General features: G+C 45.2%; 1 protein-coding gene across 2 annotated transcripts in view; it reads left to right on the plus strand.

Moving 5' to 3' along the window:
• CPA6 (carboxypeptidase A6) overlaps positions 1-27,670 on the plus strand; it is a 919,575-nt gene that overhangs the window by 821,274 nt on the left and 70,631 nt on the right. For both annotated transcript variants that reach the window (XM_078687189.1, XM_078687190.1), the window contains exon 9: positions 27,021-27,223. In XM_078687189.1, coding sequence (XP_078543315.1) covers positions 27,021-27,223 — 203 coding nt within the window. The remainder of the gene's footprint in view (positions 1-27,020; positions 27,224-27,670) is intronic.

Consider the following 27,670-nt stretch of genomic DNA (forward strand, 5'->3'; position numbering starts at 1 on the left):
CCATTGACTGCTTTGACTGCTAAGAAGCAGCCCAGAAAAGTGACATGGACTTTGGAGTGTCAGAAACCATATGAAGAAATAATGAAGGAGCTATGTACTACACCTGTACTGAAAGCACCTGACCACAGTCAGCCTTTCAATGGACAGACGGATGCCTCTGACAAAACAGTTGCAGCTGTGTTGGCTCAACTGGATGACAAAGGTAGAAAGTGTCCAGTAACCTTTATTAGTAGGAGATTACTACTCAAAGAGTAGAATTGGGCGGCTATTGAGAAGGAGTGCTTTGCTATATAGTCTGGGCCTTGCAGAAGGTCCTCACTTATTTGTTTTCCACTAAGTTCGTAGTGCAAACGGTTAATAAACCAATTTAATGGTTAATGGTTATGAAGGTAGACAAGCCCAAGTTTTTGAGATGGTCTATTTAATTACAAGGGTTTGATTTTGTAGTGGCGCAGAGAGTCAGATTGAGCCGAGAATGCTGATGAACAAAGCTGGTTTACACATCTGACTACCCAAGTTCTCCAGGTTAGAAGTTGGTTTGGGTGTTTTGATCTGGGAAGTACATCTGTTGGGACGGAAACGTCCTCTGAATGGTAATGGAGGTGCACCCCCGACCTGAGTGCCAAACTGCACTGATGCTTGGATCCCAAATGCTGATTTTTGCTGTCATAGGCAAACATAGATGATGCGCGTGCGCCATGACATAGGCTTGTATCATGGATTGCAGTTTTGTTTATCCGGGAGGGGCACTCAAAGTGCTACCCTCAAAGTGGTGGAAGGCTACAGCCTTTACCAAAAATTAAGTAGCATAAGGACGGTGGTGGGAGCATACCGTACAGTGATCAATAGGTCCTTTTTTAACCTGTGTCACTGGAGCAAGCCCTACAGGCTTACTCATCTTTAAAGTTCCGCTGCTTTGTGCGTAACTCATCCTTGGCCTACACCGGTTTGTTGTGAAGTGCTACACAGCATAGGAGTGTTGTATCTGTACAGGGTGTATGTATGTCTGAGATGTGTACAGTACAGCGGTAATACAATACTGAGCAGTGCGTACACGATGAGTGCATGTGCTGTATATCTGGGTGCTTATGAGTAGTACAAAACATGAAGGATGTAGTGCTGTGAAGTGCGTGCATGGTAAATGTATATGCTGGATGTATATACACCAATGAGTGGAACAGTACATGAAAGATGCACTTTTTTGCAGTGTGTGTGTGTGTAGATTCTATACATGGACTGAGTGTATGTGTGCCTGTGGATTATACAATACATGGAGAGCCCTGGGTTCCATTTTGGGAGCCTAGGCCTGCATGGTGAAACATAGATAGGAGGTAGAGAAATCCCCCAGAAAGTGACAACAAAGATTGGGTAGCATTAAGTATCTGACACACACAGGACAGATGTTGCACCTGGATAGCATATGACTTGGCCTCCCCTGAAGAGACCTGTTCCCGGAAGCAGTCCCCAAGAAGATCTCTGGCATGAAAACTTGCTGGGGGCAGTTTTGCTTCCTTGGCACTCTGTAGGAGCCATGGTACCTCCAGGTTCTTAAGGACAGAATGGGGTAGAACGCTGTAATACTGTATGTTTCCCCTTTTCGATGCTTAAAATCTGCAGGGCATATTCTCAAGAACGGCGATAACATTATCGCTTTAGTGACAAGAAACTGCCGCTAAAGCGGCGATAAGGGGCTTGATAATATGCCCTTGTGAATTCCCATAGAAGCCCAGGTTATGCTGTGCAGGACATCAAATTTGGGCTTCTATGGGAATTCACAAGGGCATATTATCAAGCCCTTTATCGCCGCTTTAGTGGCAGTTTCCATGATAATATGGCCTTCAGAATATTGTGGTTTTTCACAACACAAATTTGCCTGGTTTTACCTGGTCGACTTTGTGCAGGAAAACAAAACTGGTCAGTGCATTATTTGTGCACTGGTTGTATTCTTAATTCAGCAGCAAATTACCCATTTGTGTCTGAATGAGGATTACTGCAAATCTTCTAATGGGGGCCTTAGTTTATTAGAATGTTCTTTCAATGTGTGACAGATTAGGTTCTTCAAACATATCAAGTCATAGCTGCAATCCAAACTAAACAGGTTTCTATTTATTTAAAGCAAATGCCGGATCATATTAAACTTATAGATCAGCAGATAAATGACCATTGTTCGCTGAACACTGTCTGTTTCTAAGCAGAGTGCAGCCTGCGCCAGGCACTGCAGGCCTATTCTGGAAACAAGTGAAAGCGCCAGGCTCTTTGTTCAACACTAGTGAACTGTATCCCAAATCCACATGTGGCCATTTACGTAAACATCTCTCCACAAGTGACAGTCAAGAACAAAGCTATATGATATATTAAAACGTGTAAGTTATCAGAGATAAACTACCCTCTTGTGTACATTGCAAGTCATCAAGGAGTTTCTATATAAGGTAATGGAACTCCAAGGAACTTGTAATATCCTTATAATGTACAGCAGGGGATTATTTATTCCTTACAATGCACAGCCACACATCACCCAACCCACAAAAAGCTTAAAACCTTGGTGTGTTGCTCTTTCACGTGAAAGAGATAGGATGTTTCTAAACACGAAAACAAAATTAACATCTCTAGTGGAAAATGAAACACACCAAAACGCAGTTAAATGTTTCTTGGAAAAACATATTAGAATCACTCAAATACAAGTCAAATGTTACAAACCGCTGTAGCTCAGAATGTGTAGAAACATGAACGGAAATTCTGTTTTTCCTATAATTAATAAACGTTCTCATAAATCTTTCCTTTCTGCTTATCACTCGTCATCTAGAAAAAAAGAGTAGGAGTAAGAAAAGCCACATTTCGCTTTGTGTTTTTAAAGTGCAGGTTTAATTATGCTCTGGGACCTGCATTTTTTCCCTTGGCTCCTGGCTCGGCAGCAGGCACTGTGATGTCAGAACTCAACTGTAATAAGTTATTACAGTTGAGCAGCTGCCTCATTCCTTTATTACAGGCGACAAGGGTTGTGACAATCACCTGTTAATGAAATTAGAGACGAGCTTTTATACAGGGATTCCAGGCACTCGGTTTTATAAGCAAATTACGGAAAGCATAAATGAGGCATCTTGACAAAGTTTTCGATATTCTTGTTTTTAAAAGCTTATTTGTTGATTTTCACGTTTACAAGATAACTACAGTGACACAGTATTATACCACGGGCCTTTGCTAGTCTCACAAGCATGTTTTTATTTTTTTTATTTTTATTATTTATAAATAAACAGTGGTGGTTGTCACGTACATTCAATACAATGGATTACAAATATTCCTGGTAAACCCTTCGTTACATAACTTAGGTGGTTACAAGCAAATGTCTCGGTCATTTAATGAGCATGAGGTCTTACGGTTTGGTCGTCAGCCGGGGCAACCTGTGGGGGTTCGCAGATATGACCCCTGTACTAGTTCCAGTTGGCCCATACACCAATCCATTTCCGGGGACAGCCTCTGGCCACGTATACTGTCTTTTCCTGGAGCATACACCAGTCCATATCAGTTTGTCATGAGTCCAATTTCGGATGTGTACCTGCCCCCCATAGCCTGTCTATGTTCCGTTTAGCAATTGCAAATCACAGCGTTACCCACAACCTCCCGTGCGCGGATAAGTCATTAGACTTCCAGATATTTAAAAGACACCTTTTAGCCTCTACTCTCAATGCCACCTCCCATACCTCTTGCATGCATCGGTGAATGCGGCGCCAGTAGGTCTGGACCAGCAGACATTCCCACAGTATGTGGAAGAATGACCCCTCCGCCCCACACCCTCTTCTACAGAGCCCGTCTTCACTGCGGCCCATCAACCTCAGCCGAGTGCAAGATATGTGGACTCTATGAAGAATCTTAAGCTGAATCAGCCGTAGTCTGGCCACTTCCTTTGGGGACGCCAAGGCACACCTCCACTCCTCCTCATCGACTTCCAACCCATCCGCCTCCCACTTCCGTTTAAGTGGCTGGTGTAGATCTGGGAAGTTATTGATAATCTTCTTGTACGTAAGGGATATGGCATGTTCAGGCAGGTGGCCATCAAGGAGTCTGTCCTCCAGGGGGGAAGCTTGCAAAAAACACAGTTGATGGACAGAATGTAGAACAATGTCCTACATTCATCCCAGTACAAGGATCTGGGCCTAAATCCATCGTTTTTTTGCACTCCACACCACCCTGGGTTAGACACTGGCTATATGCAAATCAGCTCTGACCCTGTGCCTCATGGGAACAGTCCAGTCCGAACTACCAAGCAAGGTCTTTCCCAGACCGGAATCAAGCATCCAAGGACCGGTTTCTGGCTATCAGCCTTCATCAGCCTGGATAGCTTGACTCCAGTGGTGCGGAGAGCCTGGGACTCACGTCTGAGCATACCCAGCCCACTCGGGGGGAAATTGCAAAAAACACAGTTGATGGACAGGGGATGCAGCAGGGGGCAGAGTTCCCTGGGGAATGTTAGATTGCAATGAGTGTCTGACTTGCAGGTATCTAAAGTGCTCTGTGCGTGCAAGCTCATATGTGCGCTGGAGTGAGTCAAAGGAGACGACCCCCCCGGGACCCCACAGGTCACGGACATGGGAAATCCCGATGAGGTCCCAATTGTGAAATCCCTTAGTACGACCGAGGGTATCCAGCTTTTCGGACACCCACAATGGGGTAGCCATCGTCAAGGTGTCAGCCCATCCCAGCCTTCGCTGGACCGTATGCCATAGTTTGATCGAGTGATTGGTGGGCCCTGTAAGGGGGTATCTGCCAGGCCTTGAATACAACGCAGCCTCAAAGTTACCCCCCGGAAGTAGCCAGCGGTCCATTGCAAAACCTGGATCAGCGCCGGCTGCGTACGTGCCCTGATTAATGGCCGAAAGGTGGGCGGCCCAGTAATATGTCCGAATGTCCGGGAGCGCAATACCCCCGTCGTACCAGCCCAGGGTGAGTTTCTGAAGGGAGATGCGGGGCATCCCCATCCATAGCAGCTCTCGTAATACGGATTCAATAGACGCAAAATAGGATTGTGGGACCAAATCAGGGTAGTTCTGCAGGGCGTATAAAAATCTTGGCAGCGCCATCATTTTAAAGAGCGATGCCCGTCCAAGGAGGGAGAGCGGTAACTTCCTCCACGAAGCTGAGTCCCGCCGGAAGTGTTGCAGTGGGGGTAGGAGGTTATGTTCGTATCTGGCGGTCTTATCTTTGGAAATATAAATTCCCAGATAGCGGAACCCATCCATGGTGGCTGTAATGGGACAGTGCCGAGGGGCCACGGGAGGGTCTCCGTGAAGGACGTACATCCCGGATTTGCCCCAGTTAATACTATATCCCGAGTTCCTTCCGAAACTCGTGAAAATATCCATAGCTACAATAAGTGATCGACGAGGTCGCGTGAGATAAAGCAGGATATCATCAGCATACAACGAAATCCTGTCCTCCCACCCATCAGTCCAACGGATACCCTTCAGGGACAGGTCCTGCCTGATCCAGGCCGCGAGTGGTTCCAGTGATAAGGCGAACAATAGGGGGACAGGGGGCACCCTTGTCGCGTCCCCCTCTCCAGATTGAAAACTTCGGAGAGCTTGTTGTTGACTGTCACCTGGGCCAAAGGCTCAGCATAGAGGAGACAAACCCACCTCATGAACTCAGGACCGAATCCCAGCTTCCGGAGGACCGGCATCATATATGGCCATTTCAGGGTGTCAAACGCCATTGTGGTATCCAGCGATACCGCTACCGCGTCCTCCCCCAGAGTGTGGCAGCGCCCCAGAACTCCATGTAATCGTCGAAGATTAAGTGCCGTGTTGTAGCAGGGCATAAAGCCCGATTGGTCCGGGTGGACCAGCGTATGGAGGACAGGTCGAAGTCGATTAGCCAGCACTTTGGCCAACACCTTTGGCTCTGCGTTGAGCAGCGAAATGGGTCTATATGAAGCGCATGCGTCTCTAGGCTTGCCTTCTTTAGGGATGGCCACTCACAAACATTTTTTAATGTGATCATATGTTTTAACAATGTGTGTACTGACTATGTACCAACATCGTTTTTATATAGTTCATCTACATAATCCAAAAAGGAAAGTCTTGGAAGTCCAGGTTTGAGGAAACAACTCTCATCACATATAATGATCTCCACATGATGCACTTGGAGCCGTTCTCACACCGGTTTGATCATCAGAGACTTGTAGTGTGATGCCACATTTGTCTAATAATATGGCCAGTGCAATCGCGTCGGTGCATCTTGGGAAGCCCTCCTACTCCATTCTTTCAAGCAGCAGTATTTTGGGGGAAAGGGAGATAGGGATTTCGAGCACGTTCGATAGAATCAGAGATATGGAGGATCAATGTTTCTAGATCATTGGGCAGAACCATGTCACATGTAGAATGTACCCTCTCTCTGCCTTGGACCTCAGACACGGTGAGGAGGGGAATGTCCCCATTTTCACCAGTTGCAGCTGTGTATAGTAGACTGAGCATGTGCCTAAATTGGATGAATCTCACGTGAGTCACTCTTGTCAAGGTGTGCCCACATCTGCTTTACAGTGGCGGCTCCTCCGCGAAGGCGGAGAAGCGTCACCCCACTGCTCCGCACGAGGAAACATAAAATGATAATAACTTGCGTTAGAATTCCTATTTTATGTTTCCTTCTGCTGTGGCAGCTTTCTAGGCGGGCTGCTCAGAGGACAGAGGAGCTGGGGAGGAGTGGTTTGCCCACTCCTAATTGCACATGACTGTTTGGTCAGCCCTCTCGGGCTGCCCAACACAGTCATGCGCACTTCCCATATTCTCCATGTAGGTTGCATTACAGCCTGCATGGAGAACATGTCCAGGCCCCCACCCCCATTCCCCGGCTGAGCACTGATCCACAGCACTCAGACCTATAACAGCAAGATTGGCTATCGGGAGCCTGGGAGCTGGGTGCTTCCTGCTGCTTCCTGTATCATGCTGCAGGACCAGAGCAGCAAAAAGAGGATAAAGGAGAGGTGGCGGGCGGCCGGCAGTAGCAGGTAAGTGGGTTTAAAAAAAACGCCTCCCCACTCTCCTCCCCCCGCCCCACCACCCGAGTCCGGTAGCAGCCCCTACTGCCGCTTTAACATCTACCAGTCTGTCTGGCGTATTGTTTACCAGACATATGTACGTCTTCTTCCCCATCATTTTTCCACCTAGTGGGCCATATTTCAGGATATATCCCAGGGACACTCGATGGCTACTCAGCGCATGCCTCAGCTGTAGGAATCTTTTCAATTGGGACATGTGCAATTCATACTCATTCGATAAATTTGTAAAAGACTTAATGTGGTAATTTTCCCAAATGTTGCACACTCTCGAGTTACCAATATTATCCCAGCATGAGCAGCCACACAAGTTGTTGACTTGTTTTAGCCATTTTCCATGCCAGAGGTCTGTCTCGTAGGTCACACGCCCATTCCAGCATATGCGTCTAAGTGCTTTTTGCCAGCGGTCTAGAATCACTTTTGTCCAGAGGGATTGGGCTCCTGTTTTTGGACCCTATAAAGCACCCCAAGTATTTTCAGCACTGTGAGTTCCAGAACCTCCACCTTCACCCCCAGGTTATCTTTGCTTCCAATTATCCATTCGCTGAAGTCAGTCAGCTGGGACACCAAAATTACAAATTAATTTCGATTATTCCAAGAGCACTATCACACCATGACTGCGCACATTTGTCGAAGGCCACCATGTGTATCTTGTGCATCCATCGAAAGGTTCAGAGCATTCTTGTATCATTTGGAAAAAAGCTCTGTGGGATTTCCTAGTTGCATTGGGTTGTTTTCAGTCCTGTTGCTATGTTGAAGTCATGTGTCAACCCTGGATCTCTGGCAACATACAATCCCAGATATTTAAAACTGTCCTGTTCTGCAAACATCCAGGACTACCAGTTAATCATCAGAGTGTCTTCCTGCAGTGGATAGATAACAGACTTTTCTCACTGAATTACTACACCTGATATCATCTCACATTTTTCTAGGATTTCCATGAGCATTTGACCCAATTGTCTAGGATATCTCACATAAAAAAGCAGGTCATCAACATATATTGATTCTCAATCTTCTTTTCTCCCCTCCAGGAAAAGTCGTAACACCAATCCTTCATATAAATCCATGTGGCCAAATGAAAAATGTCAATTGGAAATAATAACAGGAGGGGCAGATGACACCTGTGGAGCATACCTCTTTTGAATCGAAGCAGGGGGAGAGTACAGTATTATTCCACACTTGGAATTTAGGAGGATATGTTAAAAACACAGGACCCAAATTTAAGTTCTAAATATTCATATACATATCCTTGCAACTCAGACATAAAGAATGCATGTTACAGTATATACTGGAAATCTGTTTGGTATGTGTCAGAAAGTGGGCTATTCATTTGAGGAAGAGCTCTCCACGCCAGCTTAATAATCACACTGTGGTTAAGCAAAAACACAGTTCTTAGAGAATCTCTACTTAACCCATGATAGTTGTAGCATGAGCAGCAGGAAATTCCCCAAAGAAATGAGTATTACGTTCAAGAAGTACCAACAAGATTAAAGTGAAGAAAATAGCATATTGAAATTTCCAAATCAATTTTTAAAATTTGAGTTATATTGTTATATTCTTATACGCTTACTCTACTTACTACTCTACCGTACTGGGCCCTTTACGATTAGACAATCTGCAGCATTACCATTTAGCGCAGAGGCAATGATTCTCACACAAATCTTTCTCGGGCGATAGGAGGGGTGGAAATTAGGGTGACCAAACACCACGTTAGCTGTCCAATGAGGATCATTAATGGACAGCCAACTAACAAATTTGAGATCAGATTTAGGAACATCACTCTTTAAACCATGCTGTAGAAATAAAGAATATCAATGGGATAACCCAACCTCCTCAAGAAGTTAAGTCGATTTAGGATTATGCAGACCAAAAACTCCGCAAAAGCAACGCAAAACAAAAGAAGTGACAACTGATGTTCTGACAGAACTTGCAGTTTCTCTCTACGACACATTTAAGTCATTAGTAACCAGCACAGCTTGATTGGGGAAACCAACAGGACTCGATATTAGACTCAGGCAGAAATTAGATTAATTTGGATATTGTATAAAAGATTCAAAGTTCATTGCCACAAGTAATCTCTTGAGAATTTTCAGTTAAGAATATCAGAGATTGTATAAATACGCCAAACATTTAGGCAGTTTTTATCAGATGGTTATTATAAGATCAGTTTACAGAGTTACTGAGTCCCACCACCATTAAGGCAGAAGGATTGTGTGTTGTCTAACAGCTCAAATCCTACTAAGAAGGGGAAAGGGTTCAGATTTAAAGTCCATTAAAGGTGAGATCATTAGCATAAATAAGGAAAGAAAGGAAAGAAAAATGAAAATGTTTTATACAAAGAAGGTTTCAGTCCGTTAGCTAGTGACTGTAGCATCAGCAAAGCAGTCCAAAGTAAGGGAAAAGTTCTTAATAATCATCACAAATCGATCAGTATAGCGTCGGGGTCTCAGAGTATGAAAAATCAGAATGGCGTTTTTTTTGCGATAGAGCAAAAATCAATGGCGTCTGCAACGTACCACCTTTGGGGTTTCTTCTTTTAGAAAGTCTTTAGCAGTGTCCCGGAGATGTAGCATCACACCACCATCGAAAGACTATGGTATGCTCAAATTCACATAATGTCCCCTAGGACACTTCCAACAGTGAAATGCTTCCCCATGCTGGTCATGAGAAACGAGACATTGGAAGTCCACATTGGCCTAACATTGGTGGAAAAGAGATACAAAGTAAGCATCTATAGCTATAGCTGAAATTCTGTTCCCAAAGGAATATTTCACTGTTAACGTAGAAGAAACATTCAGAATGTTGGAGTTTATACATGTACAGAACAAATAAAGCAACATTTCACTAGTGGTAAATGGTACATTGTATTAAGTCTGGGAAAAGGTCACTGTTAGAGATTTTTTTCTTCGAAACAGCTTTAAAGTTAGCATCACACATTTTAAACTAAATAAGCTGTAAACCATATCAAATATAGTTGTATTAAAATCAATTCAAATAGAGAATATGTAGAACTTTCACCAATCATTATTACATGGAAATAGATAACGTTAGAAATACCCTACTACCACAAAGTTTCTCAACATTCATATAAGTATATATATCCTATAAGTATATATATCATATATAATTTCTTACTTTTCCTAAACTATAGAACCTATAGTATTACTATGCAGAATTTCAAGCCTGTACCTATGCTTCACACATTTTTGCATCGACTTTTCTAAATGGTGCATTCTAATAAAAAGGAATATGTGATGTAACAACGCAATCAAAATGATCGCGAATGTTACATCATAGTCTTTACAACGCAAGTCTTTACAACAACTTGCGCTGGAGGGGGCTGAGCTTAGGAATTTATTATTCCAACACAAGTCTACGTACAGTAGGGAAGGTGTTGGAATAGTAAATCTTACTATTCTTTAGGTTATAGCGCCATCCAGCATAAGACGATGTAACTCTTGCGTTGTAACGGCTGCCTTGCAACTGCATCACAGTGTAATCACCGCGATGTAAAGGATATTTCCCAACAAAAAGCATTAGAAACACTAGGCCACTTTATTCCATCAGTAAACGTTAACAAACAACATTTTCGTAAGAAACTCTTAGTAGTGCTACTCGTTTATATGTATTTGTATTGCTTTGAATGTATGTTTTCTTCATCTTACATTTTGCTGTGCTTTACTACACTTGTCTCATTTTCACGTACAGAACAAATAAAGCAAAATTTCACTAGTGGTAAATGGTCCATTGTATTAAGACTGGGGAAAGGTCACCGTTAGAGATTTTTTTTTTTCAAAACAGCTTTGAAGTTAGCATCACACATTTTAAATTAAATAAGCTGTAAAACATATCAAATATAGATGTAATAAAATCAATTCAAATAGAGAATATGTAGATATTGTCACCAATCCTTATTACATGGAAGTAGCTATACGTTAGAAATACCCTACTACCACACATTTTCTCAACATTCATATAAGTATATATATCATATGAGTATCTATATCTTATATAATTTCTTACTTTTCCTAAACTATACAGCCTCTAGTATTACTATGCAGAATGTCAAGCCTGTCCCTATGCTTCACACATTTTTGCACCTACTTTTCTAAATGGTGCATTCTAACAAAAAGCATTAGAAACACTAGGCAACTTTATTTTATCAGTAAATGTTAACAAACAACATTTTCGTAAGAAACTCTTAGTAGTGCTACTCGTTTATATGTATTAGTATTGCTTTGTATACATGTCTTCTTCATCTTACATTTTGCGGTGCTTCTGCTACACTTGTCTCATTTTCATCTCTCACTGTGTCTAACATGTGAAACTGCACGTTTCAGCTTTCATGTCTTTAATCAATAAATGTGTTGTGTATTGTGGTTTCTAAAATCATGTTACAACAAAGGCAAAAAACACCACACAAAGTAAAACAACAATGAGGAGTATCTGCTTTCATTTTACTGGAACCTATGCATGATTTCAGACTGACTGCGATGGAACAGAGCAGAGGTCAATTGAAGTCAAATACATTGTCATTGAGTTCCTGCTCAAGTCATTAGTTTTGACATCAGAAGTTCAGAGAAGGATAAGTCTGGATTTTGTAGCCACTGAGAATGCTTTGCCGCTGAGATAGATTTGCCCCTTACCCAGTCCAAAGTTTTATTTTCAGACTCATATGATCATTTAATACACTATATTCAGTGTACACTGCACATTGCTACATATGCTTGCTGCCACACGTTGCATCATATATGGGAAGTAAATGTCAATGCCTCAGACAAACACCTGCATATGTAAATGAGTACTCCCCCTAATAGAAAACTACAGATAACAATTTGAAATGTCCATGTACTGAAGGATTTTACGAAAAGATATTGCATGAACAGTCTTAATACACTAGACCAGTCAAAATATGGCCGGACCACTGGGTACCCTTTCAGCACAAGCACTCTAGTGCGGATGTGAACGATCAGGATGTGGTGGTCCATGGGTTACTAGATGAGGTGGAGGTCTGTATGTTAAACATGTATGCCCTCAACAGAGACTAAAACTTCTTTGAACCACTGTATCAAATTATTCGCACATATATTGGCTTACCATTGTTTTGGCCTGGCAAAGTTAATTGTGTATTAGATTGTAATATGAATAGGTACATCCCTAAGCAATATACCAAACCAGGGATGACTGTCACACTCTCTGAGGTAATGGCAAAACTGGACTACATTGATACCTGGCAAATCCTACACCCCACAAGCAGACTGTACTCCTTCCATTCTCTGACTCACAATCCTTTAAGCAGATTAGATCATATATTAGTAATTAGAGAGTTTGGTCCCCAGATACGGGAAGTCCAGTATCTAAACAGATTCCTTTCTGACCGTTATCCGTTAATGTGAAGCTATGGTGAGCGACAGGGACAAATGCCGGTATGGCAGTTACATCCAGTGGCACTCACTGGCACCATGTTCAGATCAGATATCAGGGCAAGCCTGTAGGGATATCCAAAAAAACAACTGGGAATCTATCGCTACCCATGCAATGGATGGAGAAGTCCTAAAGGTAGTGCTCAGGGAAAAACACATGTCAAAAACAAATATCATAAAGCAGCATCTACAATGCATCCTGAGACAGCAGGAGATTATGTTAGGACAGGTTGAAGCACACTCAGTTATTGATGCCACTGAGATGTTAGCTAGACTGGAACATAGTTGAGACATAGCAGACACCTGGAATGCACTAGATACATTTACACTGACAGACTAGAAGCAAACACCCCACAGGAAGGGGGACAAATCAGAAACATCTTTTGGCCTGGCTTCTTAAGAAAGAATGCCCTGCCTCGCTGATAATAACCTTGAATCCTGATGGGTCAACAGCGATGATGCAGTCTAGCATTGATAACACCTCATCAGTATATCTCTCCTGCCTATATGAAAGCCCACAGGTGTTAGATGCATCATAAATTTAGATGTACCTGGAGCCCCTTGAGCTCATAAAGTTACCTTAGGAGGACACAGAATCCCCTACGTCCATCGAAGCCACTGCAGAGGTCGTTCCTTCTCCTATTTCACCGCCAAGTCCTGCAACAACCTCCCTCTCCTTCTCTTGAAGTCTTCAGGAAGAAACTCAAGACCTGGCTTTGCGACTACCAGGGCCACCCGACTGAGGCTCACAGAACTCCAGCACCTGGAGATCCCCCAGAGTGACAAGCCTCACTATACAAGATTTGTTGATTGATAGATTAACAGAATAACTGGGGTTAGAAACCAGTATGGAGGCGTTACTCTCTGCATTCACTGCCTACTTGCAGATAAGGCCTCCGGGGGAGGGGGGATATAGACTTCCTCCTAGAGGTAGACTTAGAAGCAAAAAAAGACAGACACTGCCATATCCTATGAGAGGGGCGATTATTTAAGCAGTTCTTAAAGCTGACAAAAATCCAGTGGAACTTGGTTCATACAGCCATTGTTTAATCGGGATACAAAGATCCTTTCAAAGATATTAGCTAATTATTAACCAGGGTTAGGGTCTCAGTTCATGAGGACCACTGTAGCTTTATCCAGGACAGCAACACACTCCTAGACATTAGACGCCTAAACCATGTAATTGCCTTGACAGACTCTGCTGAGGACTTTGTCCTAGTGGTGCTCAACATTGAAAAGACATCCGACTCCCTCAGCTGAAAGTACATTTTCAAGGTCCTCCTTGAGAGGGGATTTAAAACAAGTTTCCTGTGATGGGTGAGGCTCCTGTATAAGAAGCCTGTCACCAGAGTCAGATCGAGCAGCAGAATATCCAGTAGCTACGCCTCCGGACACTTTGTTATTACAGAAGTGGCCGCAGACGCTTGTGCAGCCCCTTCTGTAATACCGATAGCACTGGCGCACAGAAATCACTAACACTATCTTCAGAGGGCATTCCCTCATTTGCATGGGGGTGTGCCCCTTGCAAATGAGGGAATCCCTTTGTCTCTGCACTTGAACCGTATTACAGATGCAGACGCAAAGAAGCTCTCAGGAGGCACACTGTCATTCCGGCCCCCAGATGGCAGCCCTCTGGAGGGGGTCCCATGGACTCCCCAGACATTCCCTTGCAGGTGGGTGCAGTCACCCACTGCACCCACCTGCAATGGGATCTCTATTCCCCCTTCAAAGTGCAGGCAGTCTGCTGCCTGCACTGTGAAAACACAGAGCGGCTTCAAAGCAGCCGCTCTGTTTTTCACATGAATGCGCAACCACCTGGGCAGCGCAAGTTCGCGGCTTCCCTAGGGGCAGAGCATTCATCATAATACGGCGCATTTTCCTTCATTGTGCCAGACACACCTTTTAAAAAGTGCGCCACACGCAATTAAAGAAAATGCGCTGCATGTATAAAATGGCCCCTGGTGGCCACAGCCTGAAAGCTGACTGTTAAAAAAGTACAAAAGTGCCCACTCTTCAGCAGATTCCTGCCAATTGAGTCACTACAGCCATTCCATAGAATACAGGATAGCATGTTCTCAGTAGACTGGAGAGATGGTGGTTGCCCCACACAGAGAGATATATACCAAAGAGATATGTTTCCAACTTTTGAGGAGGCTCAAGAGAAGTGTGGATTTCGGGCTTGGCAGTTCCTATAATGTGCTACACTGACATATACAGCCAGAGAGCTTTGGACAGGGGTCCCAGCTACTCAGAAGTCCTACCTTACAAAGGAGGTGCTTTTGGAGGGCGGAAGGGAGAGGAAACTCATCTCACGCATGTATAAGGTATAAAAGGACGACATGGCCTCAATAAAAATAAAAGCTAGCCAAGTGTGCGATGGAGGCCTGGCGCTCCCCTTGACAGACGCGAATTGGGCAAGAATACAGTGGCAGCTGGCATGTCCCGAGGGTGGTGAGCCGGGTGGGGTAAAAAAAATAAAAAAAATAAGATAAAACAGTTACCTTCCTACAATGAGGTGAAGTCCTCCAGGACCATCTCTCTTTGAGGCAGGCTCCCAAGCCAATCCTGGCACTGCTCCCATCACCACCCCCTTTGGTACCACTTTGTTCGCCATAAGTTGGCAGGGTATGCTCAGACGTGAGTCCCTTGCTCACTTTGCCACTGGATTCAAGCAAGCCGGGTTGAAGACGGCTGAAATGCCAGAAACCGGTCCTCGGAAGCTTGTTTCCGGTCCAGGGAAGGCATGGCTTGGCAGTTCGGGCTGGACTGTTCCCCTGAGGCACAGGGTCAGACTGATTTGCATATGGCCATATCTGAACTGGGGTGGCAGAGTGGGCTAAAGAACGATGATGGATTAAACCCAGATCTGTTGACTGGGTGTGAGTGTTTGATTGGTTCAGATGCTCCGTCCATCACCACCTCCTTTTGTACCACTTTGTTCGCCATAAGTTGGCAGGGTATGCTCAGACGTGAGTCCCTTGCTCACCTTGCCACTGGATTCAAGCAAGCCGGGCTGAAGATGGCTGAAATGCCAGAAACCGGTCCTCGGAAGCTTGTTTCCGGTCCAGGGAAGGCATGGCTTGGCAGTTCGGGCTGGACTGTTCCCCTGAGGCACAGGGTCAGACTGATTTGCATATGGCCATGTCTGAACTGGGGTGGCAGAGTGGGCTAAAGAACGATGATGGATTAAACCCAGATCTGTTGACTGGGTGTGAGTGTTTGATTGGTTCAGATGCTCCGTCCATCACCACCCCCTTTTGTACCACTTTGTTCGCCATAAGTTGGCAGGGTATACTCAGACATGAGTCCCTTGCTCACTTTGCCACTGGATTCAAGCAAGCCGGGCTGAAGACGGCTGAAATGCCAGAAACCAGACCTCGGAAGCTTGTTTCCGGTCCAGGGAAGGCATGGCTTGGCAGTTCGGGCTGGACTGTCGCCATGAGGCACAGGGCAGACTGATTTGCATATGGCCATGTCTGAACTGGGGTGGCAGAGTGGGCTAAAGAACGGTGATGGATTAAACCCAGATCAGTTGACTGGGTGTGAGTGTTTGATTGGTTCAGATGCTCTGTCCATCACCACCCCCTTTTGTACCACTCATGCTCATGAGAGCAGTGGCTTGATTGGAGGGAGCAGCCTCTGTCAGCTTTGGATGCCTGTCTTAAGACCGCTAGGTTGAGAGATTTAAAGTGCGCATGCATGGCTGGCCGTCGCAAATCTGCAGGCGAAAGAGACATGCGCACTTTAAACAAGTCCAAAATGCACCTGTGCTGTTGCCATTCAGCAGCAGCCCGCACCCGTCCTGACACTCCGTTCGGGACTTAATGGCAAAGAATAAAATCATCATGAGTTAGCTTCGTTACCATTTTACTTTCCGTCTCTAGGCATTTCAGTGGGGCGACTCACCTCTGCTATAATGGCAGAGCTGCCCCTGAGATACTATCAGGGCTTATGCAAGTGACATGAATTAGACTTGAAAAATCAATACAGCACTGCTTACGGAGTATTGTAACTGAACCCAAGAAAAGAAAAATGCAGCACAAGTTTGCAACGCTGGCTCTACTTTTGGTCAAGTGCCTCCTAGCAATTTACTAGTTATCAACAGAGGCCCCACCAGTGGCATAACAATAGCCCCCGTAGCCCCTCAGGTGCCGGAGGCCCCCTGAGTACCAGTGGCCCTCTTCCGGTGCTGTGCACAGGCCCCTGTCCTGAGAGCTCCTGACTGGGTCCAGAGTAACTGGGGACCCCTCCATGTACTTTGCATGGGGGCCCACTCAAGTGTTGTCACGTCAATGGGCCCCACAGTGCAAAAAAATGGGTATGAGGGAGCGGGATGTCACAGAAGAAATACGCTTGAAAGGCATCAGGGCGGATGAGAGGGCAGAGGAGGGCCTAAGTGAGTGAGCGCATATGACAGGTGAACTGACAGGCTTCAGGAGAATGAAGATGAGTGAGGTAAGCATAACTAAGCGTCATCATTGGGTACATTAGTGTGCTGCGGTGAGGTGCATTAGACCTTTATCATAAAGTTAAATCTGCAAGGAGTCGCTGGGAAAGGGCTAATAAATAAAGTGTCAATGTCTGCATAAAAAGAATCCTCTGCACAAAGCAGGCACCCTAACACCATGATGCAAGGGTCCCTGCATTAGCATATGGCAGCCAAGTGTGCACCAGCACAAAGAAAATCACAGGAATGCATCGTATTGCTGTAAATATGACTCATCCTTGAGCTTATAAAATGACGCAGCTCGGTGCAGCAAAATGGCCTGCGGCGCTGCGTCATTTCGTTTTAAATGAGGCATGTAATGTTTTCAGTGAGCTTATTAAACAGCAGTGCTCTGAGTGTGTCTGCACAGTAACAGGACTGATCTATAAGTGAGCCTTGTTATGTGTGGAGCAGAATTTTATCAGAACTTTTGAGGGTATAATTCCATGTCCCAGCATACTGAAGGGCCTTGTCCAGTTGTATTCTATATAGGGCGAATACCTCTCTCCGGGGCATATTTACAAGCTCCTATCACCACCACAACGTCATTTTCAGTAATGTGATGGCAATAGGGGCCTCGCCTTATTTACAAGGCAGCATTAACGTGGCTTAAAGTTCCCTTGTAAATAACACACCCTCTGACACTGTGTTTAGCGTGAAAAGGGAGGGCAATGGATGTTGCAGTGGGCGTTCCACCACAACACCCTTTGATTTTGACGCTTTCCCCTTTTACAAGGGCAGCGTAAATAGGAGGCAGTGCCAAAACTAAGACCAGGGGAAAACTGGTCGTAAACATGCGAAACGAGGAGAAATGCTTCCTTTTCCCTCGTTTTGCTGTTTCCAAATGTGCAGCCTTGTGCAGCACACATAGAACCAACAAATTGCCTATGATTGTTTATGTGCTGGAAGGTCCGCCTTCCTGCACGTAAACAATAATTTTTTTTAAATGCAGTTTTGCAACTTCTATGGGTGCTGTATTAAGGAGCACACATAGAAGTTACAAAACAGCAATAAAAGATTGTTTATGTTCAGGAAGGGGGACCTTCCTGCACAAACAATCTTCATCTCAACACAGGCACCCTTGCACTATGCTACAAGGGTGCCGGCGTTGGCGCTAGGCAGCTAAAGTTAGCGCATGCACAGGGGGAAACACAGGACTGCACCATATTCTAGTAAGTATGGTGCAGCCCTGTGTTTCTAAAGTGAAAAAAGCGTGTTGTGAACCTTCTTGGTTTTATGACACGCTTCGCCACTTTATTGTAAATATGCCCCTCCGTGTCCTCAATCAATCAATCATATCATTTGTAAACGCACTACTCACCAGGGAGGGTCTCAATGCACTGGGGTGGGGAATGCTGCTACTGCTCGAAAAGCCAGGTCTTGAGGAGTTGACTCAAGGTCAGCAGGTCTTGGGTCTGCCGTAGGTGGACAGAGAGGGTGTTCCAGGTCTTGGCGGGGAGCTGGGAGAACGATCTGCCGCCGGCGGTCGCTCTTCGGAAGCGGGGGACTGTGGCGAGGGCTAGGTCGGCGGAGAGGAGCTGGCGGGTGGGGGTGTAGAAGCTGAGTCGTCTGTTGAGGTACGTTGGTCCGGTGTTGTGGAGTGCCTTGTGTGCGTGGGTGAGGAGTTTGAAGGTTATCCTCTTGTTGACCGGGAGCCTGTGCAGGTCTCAGGTGGGGTTTGATGTGGCTGCGGCAAGGGATGGCGAACATTGTTGCCATTTCTGAGCTTTTCATAGACAAATCTTTGCTTTCAGGTGTCTCAAGGGAAACCAAGACTACAGTACCCAAAATGCATAAATTAGCAAATGAAAACCTAGGAGTGGAGACACTGTCCATAATAAGGCCAACCTGACTCGTTGGGCATTACTTTGACCTCATACACAGTATTTTTGCCACTATACTTTCTGGTGTACAATATTGCATATGGTGTTAAACTATTTCATAACTATAGCACATTATTCCTGATGGGCACTATTTCATCCAGTCATTTTTTTAAATATTTATATATATAAAATAACAGTTAACCAAATATCTTGTGGAACCTGCAGACAAATATGAAATAATAGAAAAATGATGGTTCTACTCGGTTTTAGATTTAGTAAATCAACCTAAACAACACTTACTCGTTGGGTCAGCTGAATGAATGCAGCTCTAAGGAAGAAAAAGCCAAACCCACAGTAGGTGGTTGAATCTCATCATACAGTTTTGCAAGAGGAAGCATCAAATGATCATTTGGTACGTACCGCAAGATAATCGATCAAAAGTGATAAAGAGACCGAATTTAAAAATGATAAAAATGGTTTCAAAAGCAGGTCGACTCTCAAGGAGATTTTTAAAGGGACTGCATTCAACAAGAGAGCTGTTGTGGAATTTTAAAATCTGTACAATGGTAAATCGACGTTTCGACCCAGGCTTGTTAATCCACTGGTCGCCTTCAGGACTGTAGAATCATTTGTGTGCATCTGGGGGTATCATATGTTGGACAAACTAGTACGGATGCCTGAAGGCAGTAATGTCTTTGGTGTCATTCTTCCTGGTATAAGGCAGAAGAGAGAGCAAGCATCATCAAAGAGGACAGGTTACCTAGTCAAAAACAGAACATCTGTAAAACTCACTAAATGAGCCGAGAAGCATGCAGAGTGCAGCTAAACATCAATGTCAAGGTGTGATGCAGTCCATTTTGAAATATAAACCACATATTGGCCCAGATGTAGGTAAATCTAATTTACCGACTCATAAATACCGAATTTTACCAATTCGGTATTTATGAATCGGTAAATTGGAAGGTGGCAGATGTAGGTAATTTTTTATTTACAATTACCGAATCTGTAAGATTCGGTATTTACCGATTTGGTAAATACCGAATCGGTATTTCCCATTGATTCCTATGGGCTTTGAAGCCCATAGGAATCAATGGAAAATACCGATTCGGTATTTACCGAATCGGTAAATACCGAATCCTGGCAGGGGGAACGGGGTGTCACTTTGACACCCTGTAGCACCCCAAATGCAGGCTTGTGTGCCATGTGGCACACAGACATGCCCTAAGGGCATGTCTGTGTGTCACATGGCATAGGTGTACATGCACAGATGTGCATGTACACTGGAATTCGGTATTTTACCACCCAATAGGATTGGGTGGTAAATACCGACTCCTAAAGGGCCTGTGGCACTCTTTGAAGTGCCAGCTACATCTGGAATTACAGAATCGGTATATTTACCGAATCGGTAAATATACCGATTCTGTAATTTTCTGCCCCCTACATAGCTAAACCCAAATACCGGTCGGTAACGGCCGAAATCGGCCGTTACCGACCGGTATTTGTTTTCATTTTTTATTGTTTCAACTAATCATGCATAAGCCATCCTATATAGCATAACAACATACAGACATAGATCTGGTAAAAAAAAAAACAATTTGACTGTATAAACTCATTGGGGCACCGGTGCACAGGTTAAACATTCGTGAGTACAGTTCATGGAATGATAATATGCATAAAAATTCTGAATAAATTAGACATAGTGTACTTGACATAATTCATTATTGTGCCTGCTACTAAAAAACATTGGTCCGAGATTGTCCGTTAAAAGAGCGTTCGGACTGAAAAAATCAAGGAAAGGGAGATAGCTTGAATAAAAATATAGGTGCAAAAGATGGAAGGTGTTAGCCTTAGGATGTGGGCAAAATTGCAGTAGAAACAAAAGCATGGTGGTTCCATGGATTCCACTTCGAGCTTCTTTCAGGTGAAGACAGAGACATGGAGGTGCCGTGGCTAGCCACCTCCAGCCCAGGGGGGGAAATAAATAATGCCCCTGGGACGGTGATCTCCACGCAGCGTCGACGTATGGGTTGAGGAGGGCCTGGAAGTCGGCGGGGAGGCGAAACGACAGGGCTTATATTATGCTTGATAAATATCGGTCCAAGGTACTCCTTCCTAGTAGGCAAAGGCTTCGTGCATAGCAGCATAGAGGGGAGCAGGGATTCTTCCCGCCATCTCTGTGTCACAGACAGCTGAAGCTGCACAAGTTCTTTGACAGGTTTTCGTGAAAATGCAAACCAGTCGGATACCCAATCTTAATTTATTAAATAGTGACCTTTTCACAGGTGGGAAGAGACTGTCCATATGAGGTTCGAAAAATGCAGTTGCTTTAATGGTCAGGAATTGGATTGGCGAAGAGCCTCCCGCTTTGGCACTTATGTACACCCAAAACATGTCCTCAAGTAGTTCCGGGGCTGAAGGCGTCAATGTCTTCGGATTATTCCAGTAAACTACGCATCCTAGAGACGGAAGAGTTCATGAGAGGCATTTAATCTCTGGAAAGCTACTCACTCTGTCACTTAGCCAAATTTCGCGGATGGCTTTTCAATAATGGCCAAGTTGGGGTTTTCCGGATTCCTGCCCAATATAGACCTGATTTGAGAGCTAAGAGTGATTTGATTGGCCTCCTACCGAGCTCCAACCTGAGAGCATCCATAGGGTCCCCTGCCCCAAGCAGAGAAGGCGAGGTAGAAATTGACTTTCCATCTTGCCAAATCCCTGTGGGTTTTTAAATCCGCAGAGATCCGCCCAAACCAAGGTGCTTGCTGTTACAGCTTTCACTTGATGGGCGGCAGTGCTGGCGAGACAAGTCTGCGACTGCATTTATAGAAAACATTAGAGCAATGCACTGCTACAGTGAAGCTGAGACCCTTCACTTTAAGATAATTGTGAGGTCCAATATAACTTCTTGTCGAATCGAATCACCAGCCAGTCATGTGCACTCTACTCAAGGGCTGTCAACAGATTTTAAAAGCAGACTTCAGAGACTTCCTTTGATTCATTATCAGTAATTTGGTTTTCGTCATGTTTATCACGAATTTCTTGTTGGTGCAGTAGTTTTCGAAGCCATCAAGTAATTTATGCATTGAAAGCACGGTACTAGAGAGCCGAACTGCCTCCTCGAGTGAAATTATTACCCTTTTTATGTCATCTTATTTATGTTAGATGTTTCATCTGCTGTGGCTAAATTTTAGGTGGAACAATTTTGATAGTCACACACAAATACCTGTACCGTTTCCATGGTACCAGCAAAGAACAAAATGTTTTTGATGGAAATATCAAAACACTTTGAGCAGGAGAGGAATAATTCATTGGGTGCCCGACTGAATTTATGAAGTCTTTACCACATACTTTTAAGTGAGATCTTCATAGGTTTCTGAAAAGCGTTCAGAACTGGCTATTCTCCAAGTGAGCAACTGAGGTGGGTGTCCAATATTTATTTATCATTATTATTACAAGCACCAAGATATAATTTTGTTGGGAAATGTGCAGTATCCATACAGTTAGGCATATGCAGGGCCATTGGAATTATATGCAGGGTTGACTTAATTATGCGGCAATAAAAGGTGAATTATGCGGTATAATGCAGGACATTTTGTGATAGTATTACTTCATTATTTTGTCATTTTAACTCGTAATAATACTGTCTGGGTAAACTTAAAGATTTTACCTCACAGTACCAATTCGACAACTAAATACAGAAATGCACAACTGAAAGATGACCAGTTAACGTTTACGAAAGGCCTTCCACTGCGCGTAAACACATTACATTCAGCTAGATTCATCAATGTTAAAATCTGCGATTCCTAAATTGCGAGAAAAAGAGAATCGCAATTAAGAAATCGCAGAATGGCATTCATGAATATTTGCGTGAAAAAAAGCGAATCGCAATCGGCCGCAATCGCCGAGTGCGAGTCCCTGAAAATCGGTAAATATTCCCATAATCGGCCGATACCCGTGTTGAAATTGCGATCTCGCAATTACCGAAATCGCAAATTGCGATCTCGCTAATTGCGAGATCGCAAAAACGGGAAGTCGCATCCTGAGCACAGTGATGACATCACAACCAGGAAGTAGGCAGGTTCCACCCTCATTCAGCAGTGAGAGCCTGAACTGGAAGCAGCATCATCAGAGGTCCCCTCCAGTGTGCCTACAGGAGTAAAACAGGAGACACCCTAGTGGCAAGCATGTCACAAGAAGCTGCAGGTGGATCTTCCAGTGTGAGAAAGAGGAAAATAAAATTTTCAGAGCAAGAGCTCGGATTTTTGATTGAAGGAGTCTGCAAGGACTACAATCGGCTCTTCGTTAAAGACTCCAGAAGGGTGCCCGAGGCCGATAAAAGGCAGCTATGGTTGCGCATCCGCGCTAAAGTTAACTCTGTGGGGGTGACCCAGCGCTCCGTGGACGAGCTAAAAAAACACTGGTATGACCTCAGAGGGCGGTCAAAGGAGAAGATTGCGGAGAGGTTGGGGGAGCGTGTGGCGACAGGTGGAGGGGAGCCCACTGTCCCACCGAACACACCACTGGAGGACCGAGTAGAGGACACCATAAATCCGCAGGCATGCATGGGTGTGACCCAGCTGGACTCCTCCCGACCCACCCAAGACACACCAGGTAAGTGCCATGCGACTGCGACCCCCTGTCCCCTAACAATGTCCATGACTCCAGAGCATCCCATATCAAACCCCAGTCATGCTGCCAAAGCACACCACTAAAGCGCTATTGCATTGTGGGACATGTAGTCTGACCACAATTACCATCTTGCCCCATTAAGCCAGACATGTTTAGTGAGAGTCAATCCTGCAGCCAGTCAGGGAATGGTAGTCTGCATGCATGTAGGAAACCTAAATGTGTAAGAAACATGTCACTAATCAACGTCCACTTTACATCACAGGTGGCGCAGAAGTCCCCAGCACAGACAGCGATGCCCTGGTAATTGAGGACATCACGGAGGACACAGAGGGAGACACACATCTATCCCCACAGCCCGGACCATCAGGGCAAGCTGCCGCACCAGCTGTCATTACACCTCCTGCCCCTGTGGCCAGTGCCACCCCTCTGCCACCAGGCGCTGCAGTACCACTGCGCGTCACACAACCACCAGTGGGGCTTGCAACACCGGCAGCAGTTCGCCAACCAACCCGCCGCCCTGCGGCTGTGAGGAGCCAGTCAAGCGGGCTGGTGAGGGTGCAGCGCACTAACAATTCCCGCGCTGGCAGGGGACAAAACATGCAACCAGGTGGGCTCTCCATTGAGCACCGTATGCTACATGTGCATCAGACCCAGGCCCGTCATCTTGCGGCTATCAACCTCCAACTTAACAAGACCGCCCGAAATGTAGCACAAATGTCAGACCGCATGGAGAGGATGACAGCTGCTATGGAGGCCTACACACAGGCCATCTCCAGCCACCAGAATCTCAACCGCCGCAGACACCGCCAGCTTCTGACCCACCTGTCAGCATACACGCGGTCCAACTATATAATTGGGAACGCTACCTCCCAGCTCTCGCGACGCTCCTTGGCCATGCAGGTCCAAATGGTCCAGTGCTGCCAGGACATCGCCAGAGCTCTGGAGCATGTGTCAACAGCAGTGCAGGGCATGCAGGCGAACGGCCATGGCCAGGCGGGGGGGGCTGACGACACTAGTGAGGCTACATCCAGCCATAGCAGCCTGTCCATTCCACCGGTGGTAGCACCCCGCCGCAGCAGCAGGCCCTCTGCTGCCTCATGGCCTAATCAGGAGGAGGATGTAGAAAGGAGGTTGGGAGCATCTGCCCGGAGGCGGAATTGAACAATAGAACATTTACATGAGGGGCCGTGCTGCTGCTACAAGCATCCCCTCCTGAAGAACAGACATATGACGCAATATGTCATTCATGTACCAGTTTGCAGAATGCCAAGTTTATTGTGCTGTAACAATTACAAATATTCTGACTAACTTAATCTGACTCATGTCATTATTAATGTTGTCATGCATGAGTTAAGTAATGGGTGTGGGTGCACTAGAAATAGTTCATGCAGATTTGGTTACGGCGCCTGTGTCCTTCTGCAGGATTCTCCCCGCGTGGGTGACGCACATGTGCAGATGGTTGGTTGTCCCCTTCCGACTCACTGCCAGAGATGTCAACAGGGATCCTGCGCTTGGTAGCAATGTTGTGAAGGATAGCACACACGGCCACGATGCGGCAGCTGACCTCTGGCTCGTATTTCATGGCCCCACCAGTCTTGTGAAGTATGCGGAACCTGCTTTTCAACAGGCCAAATGTCCTCTCAATACAATTTCTTGTGCGTATGTGTGCTGCATTAAATCGCCGTTGCTGTGGTGTTGCAGGGTTGAGGTATGGGGTGAGGAGGTACTCACGGAGAGCGTAGCCGCTGTCACCTGAATGAAAGGAGCAGAGGGTGAGTGCCTGTTCTGCGCAGCTACATGATCACAGTGTACAATTTTGGGGCATGTGTACTTACCTAGTAGGTGTCCTTCCCCAAAGTCTTCCCTGGCCAGTCGTGTGTGGATGCCGCTGTGCCTGAATATGAAGGAGTCATGTGTGCTCCCCGGGTACTGTGCCACAATGTCCGTGATGAATGTTTTTGCATTGCACACCATCTGGATGTTGAGGGAGTGGTAGCTTTTTCGGTTGCGGTACATGTACTCCGCTTCTGCAGGTGGGCAGATGTGGATGTGGGTACAGTCAATACATCCTATGACATGTGGAAATTAAGCTACATTGTAAAATTGTAGCTTGGTCTCATTCAGGAACTGTTGGCTGGTGGGGAATGAGATGTAGTGGTGTAGCCGGGTCAGCATAGCATGCAGGAAACTCCTTAGGCAGCGGGACATGGTGGGCTGGGATATCCCCCCTGCAACAGCGACCATCCCCTGGAAGCTTCCGGAGGCCAGGAGGTGCAGGCAGCACAATACCTGCACATGTGTGGGCACGGCATTGGTCCTCCTTGTTGGGTGCTGCATCAGGGGGTCTAGGTCCCGGATAAGCTTGATGATCCTAGCCCCACTCAGGCGGTACTTTGCATAAATTTGCTCCCTGGTTTGGCCCAGAAGGGTGACCCGCTGGCGGAATATCCGCTCCTGGATCCTCCGTCTGTTCCGTGCTGCTCGCTGTAGCCTTCGCCGCCTCACCACCATGTAGAGTCCAGGCATTGTGAGAATCCTCAGGCTCCAGCTGCATATCCTTAAAGGTGTTTGGTCAGCCCTGCACCTGTTGGTAGTTTGTTAACGGTTTTTTGAAAAAAAAAATGTTTTCCTTACTGGTTACCACCTGATTTGTGTTCTTCTTAATTTGCGCGTCGCAATTTGCGATTTTCTGGTTTTCTGCATTTAGCGATTTTTCATGAATGGCGATTGCGAATGTTTTGCGACTTCGCAAATTAATTAGCAGAATCCATGGTTTCTCGCTATTTCAGATTCGCAAATGCCCATCCTCCAGGATTCTGCGAATTTATTTGCGAAGTCGCAATTTTTATTTAGCGATTTCGCATTTTTGGACTTTTCTGTATCATGAATTCCTTTCCGTCAAATTACGATCGCAATTGCGAATTCGCAGCTATTGCGATCGCAATTTGGCTTCATGAATCTAGCTGCATGTTTTTAGTAACTTTCAATCCGTTTGAGCTGGAAATTATTATTTTTGTTAAAATCTGCAGATTATGCAGCAGTTGATGGATCATGTGGCAAATCAGCAAATCCATAATTATGCCAAAAAAGCAGCGACCAAAGGATCGCATAATTCCAGTGGCCTTTGGCATGTGTGATTCATTACATACTAATGAGTCTCACTTTTGCAACGGTATTTTAGGAGACTGCCTCAGGCCCCACCTCATAAACATATGTATACAAACACACTTTGTCTGAGGGTCGTTGCTCATTTGCTGCACTCACCAATTCAGCATGCTCTTTTTTGCTCGAGCCAGGCATAAACAACTTTTCATCAAGCAGACCTAGAGGTGGCACGAGATTCTACAAGACTGGTCAGATTCTCAGGCTTTTCTCCGACCAGAGGGTAGTTCTGGCTGTGTCCCACGTACAACCGGCATTGCTAGGGGTACTATCATTCCAGGCCCATCCATGCTCCTAAGTTTCAAGTATGGTACTGTGGTCTGTTACGTCGTGTGATGTGAGCAATCAAAGGGTATAAGTTTGTGTTTTCGTAAAAGTAGACCACTGAGTTGAGCAGATTGACAAAGCTTTGCATAATAACTAATCTGTAATGCAATGTTTTCATTTTGAAGATGAAGGTGCATCTTTGCACCCTTGTGATGAGACTTACTGTGGGCCTCGTCCAGAGTCCGAACCGGAAGTAAAAGCAGCAGCTCTCTTCATTCGTCAGCACCGGAAGCAAATCAAAGCATATTTGTCCTTTCATGCCTATGCCCAGATGCTTCTCTACCCATACTCCTACAAGTATGCAACAATTCCAAACTTCAACTGTGTGGTAAGTCCACAAATTGTCCTTCGCAAGAGTGCTTGTGGTCATTTCATGGATGTATAAATGATTTGCGACTATTTGTCTTTAAATCCAAGACACCTCAGATGAATCTGTTTTTTATTTAAAACATCTATATTCCTCAAGTACGTTTCCTCTTTGGGTCTTTATTTTCTCTGAACAAATAAAGTGTTGCCCCAATAACCACAGCAGAGAATCATGCTCATTTCGAACATGCATGTCTGATGTACACATGCCCTAACAGCACTGCCCTAAACTACCTGCAGGACAAGCTGGTTGACTGTATTCCAGAGAAGTTGCTAAGAACAAAGGGTCAAGCTGTGTTGAAAATACCAAGGGCAAAGCTAAGAGGAGTAAAAATGCCAAGAAAAAATGGTGCCACCTTCTTAATTCAGAAACAGCTCCTGAAGAATTGGGTAGAATTTGAGGGATGAC

This window comes from Lissotriton helveticus, chromosome 4_1 (assembly GCF_964261635.1).
Source record: "Lissotriton helveticus chromosome 4_1, aLisHel1.1, whole genome shotgun sequence".
Taxonomy (NCBI): Eukaryota; Metazoa; Chordata; class Amphibia; order Caudata; family Salamandridae; genus Lissotriton; species Lissotriton helveticus.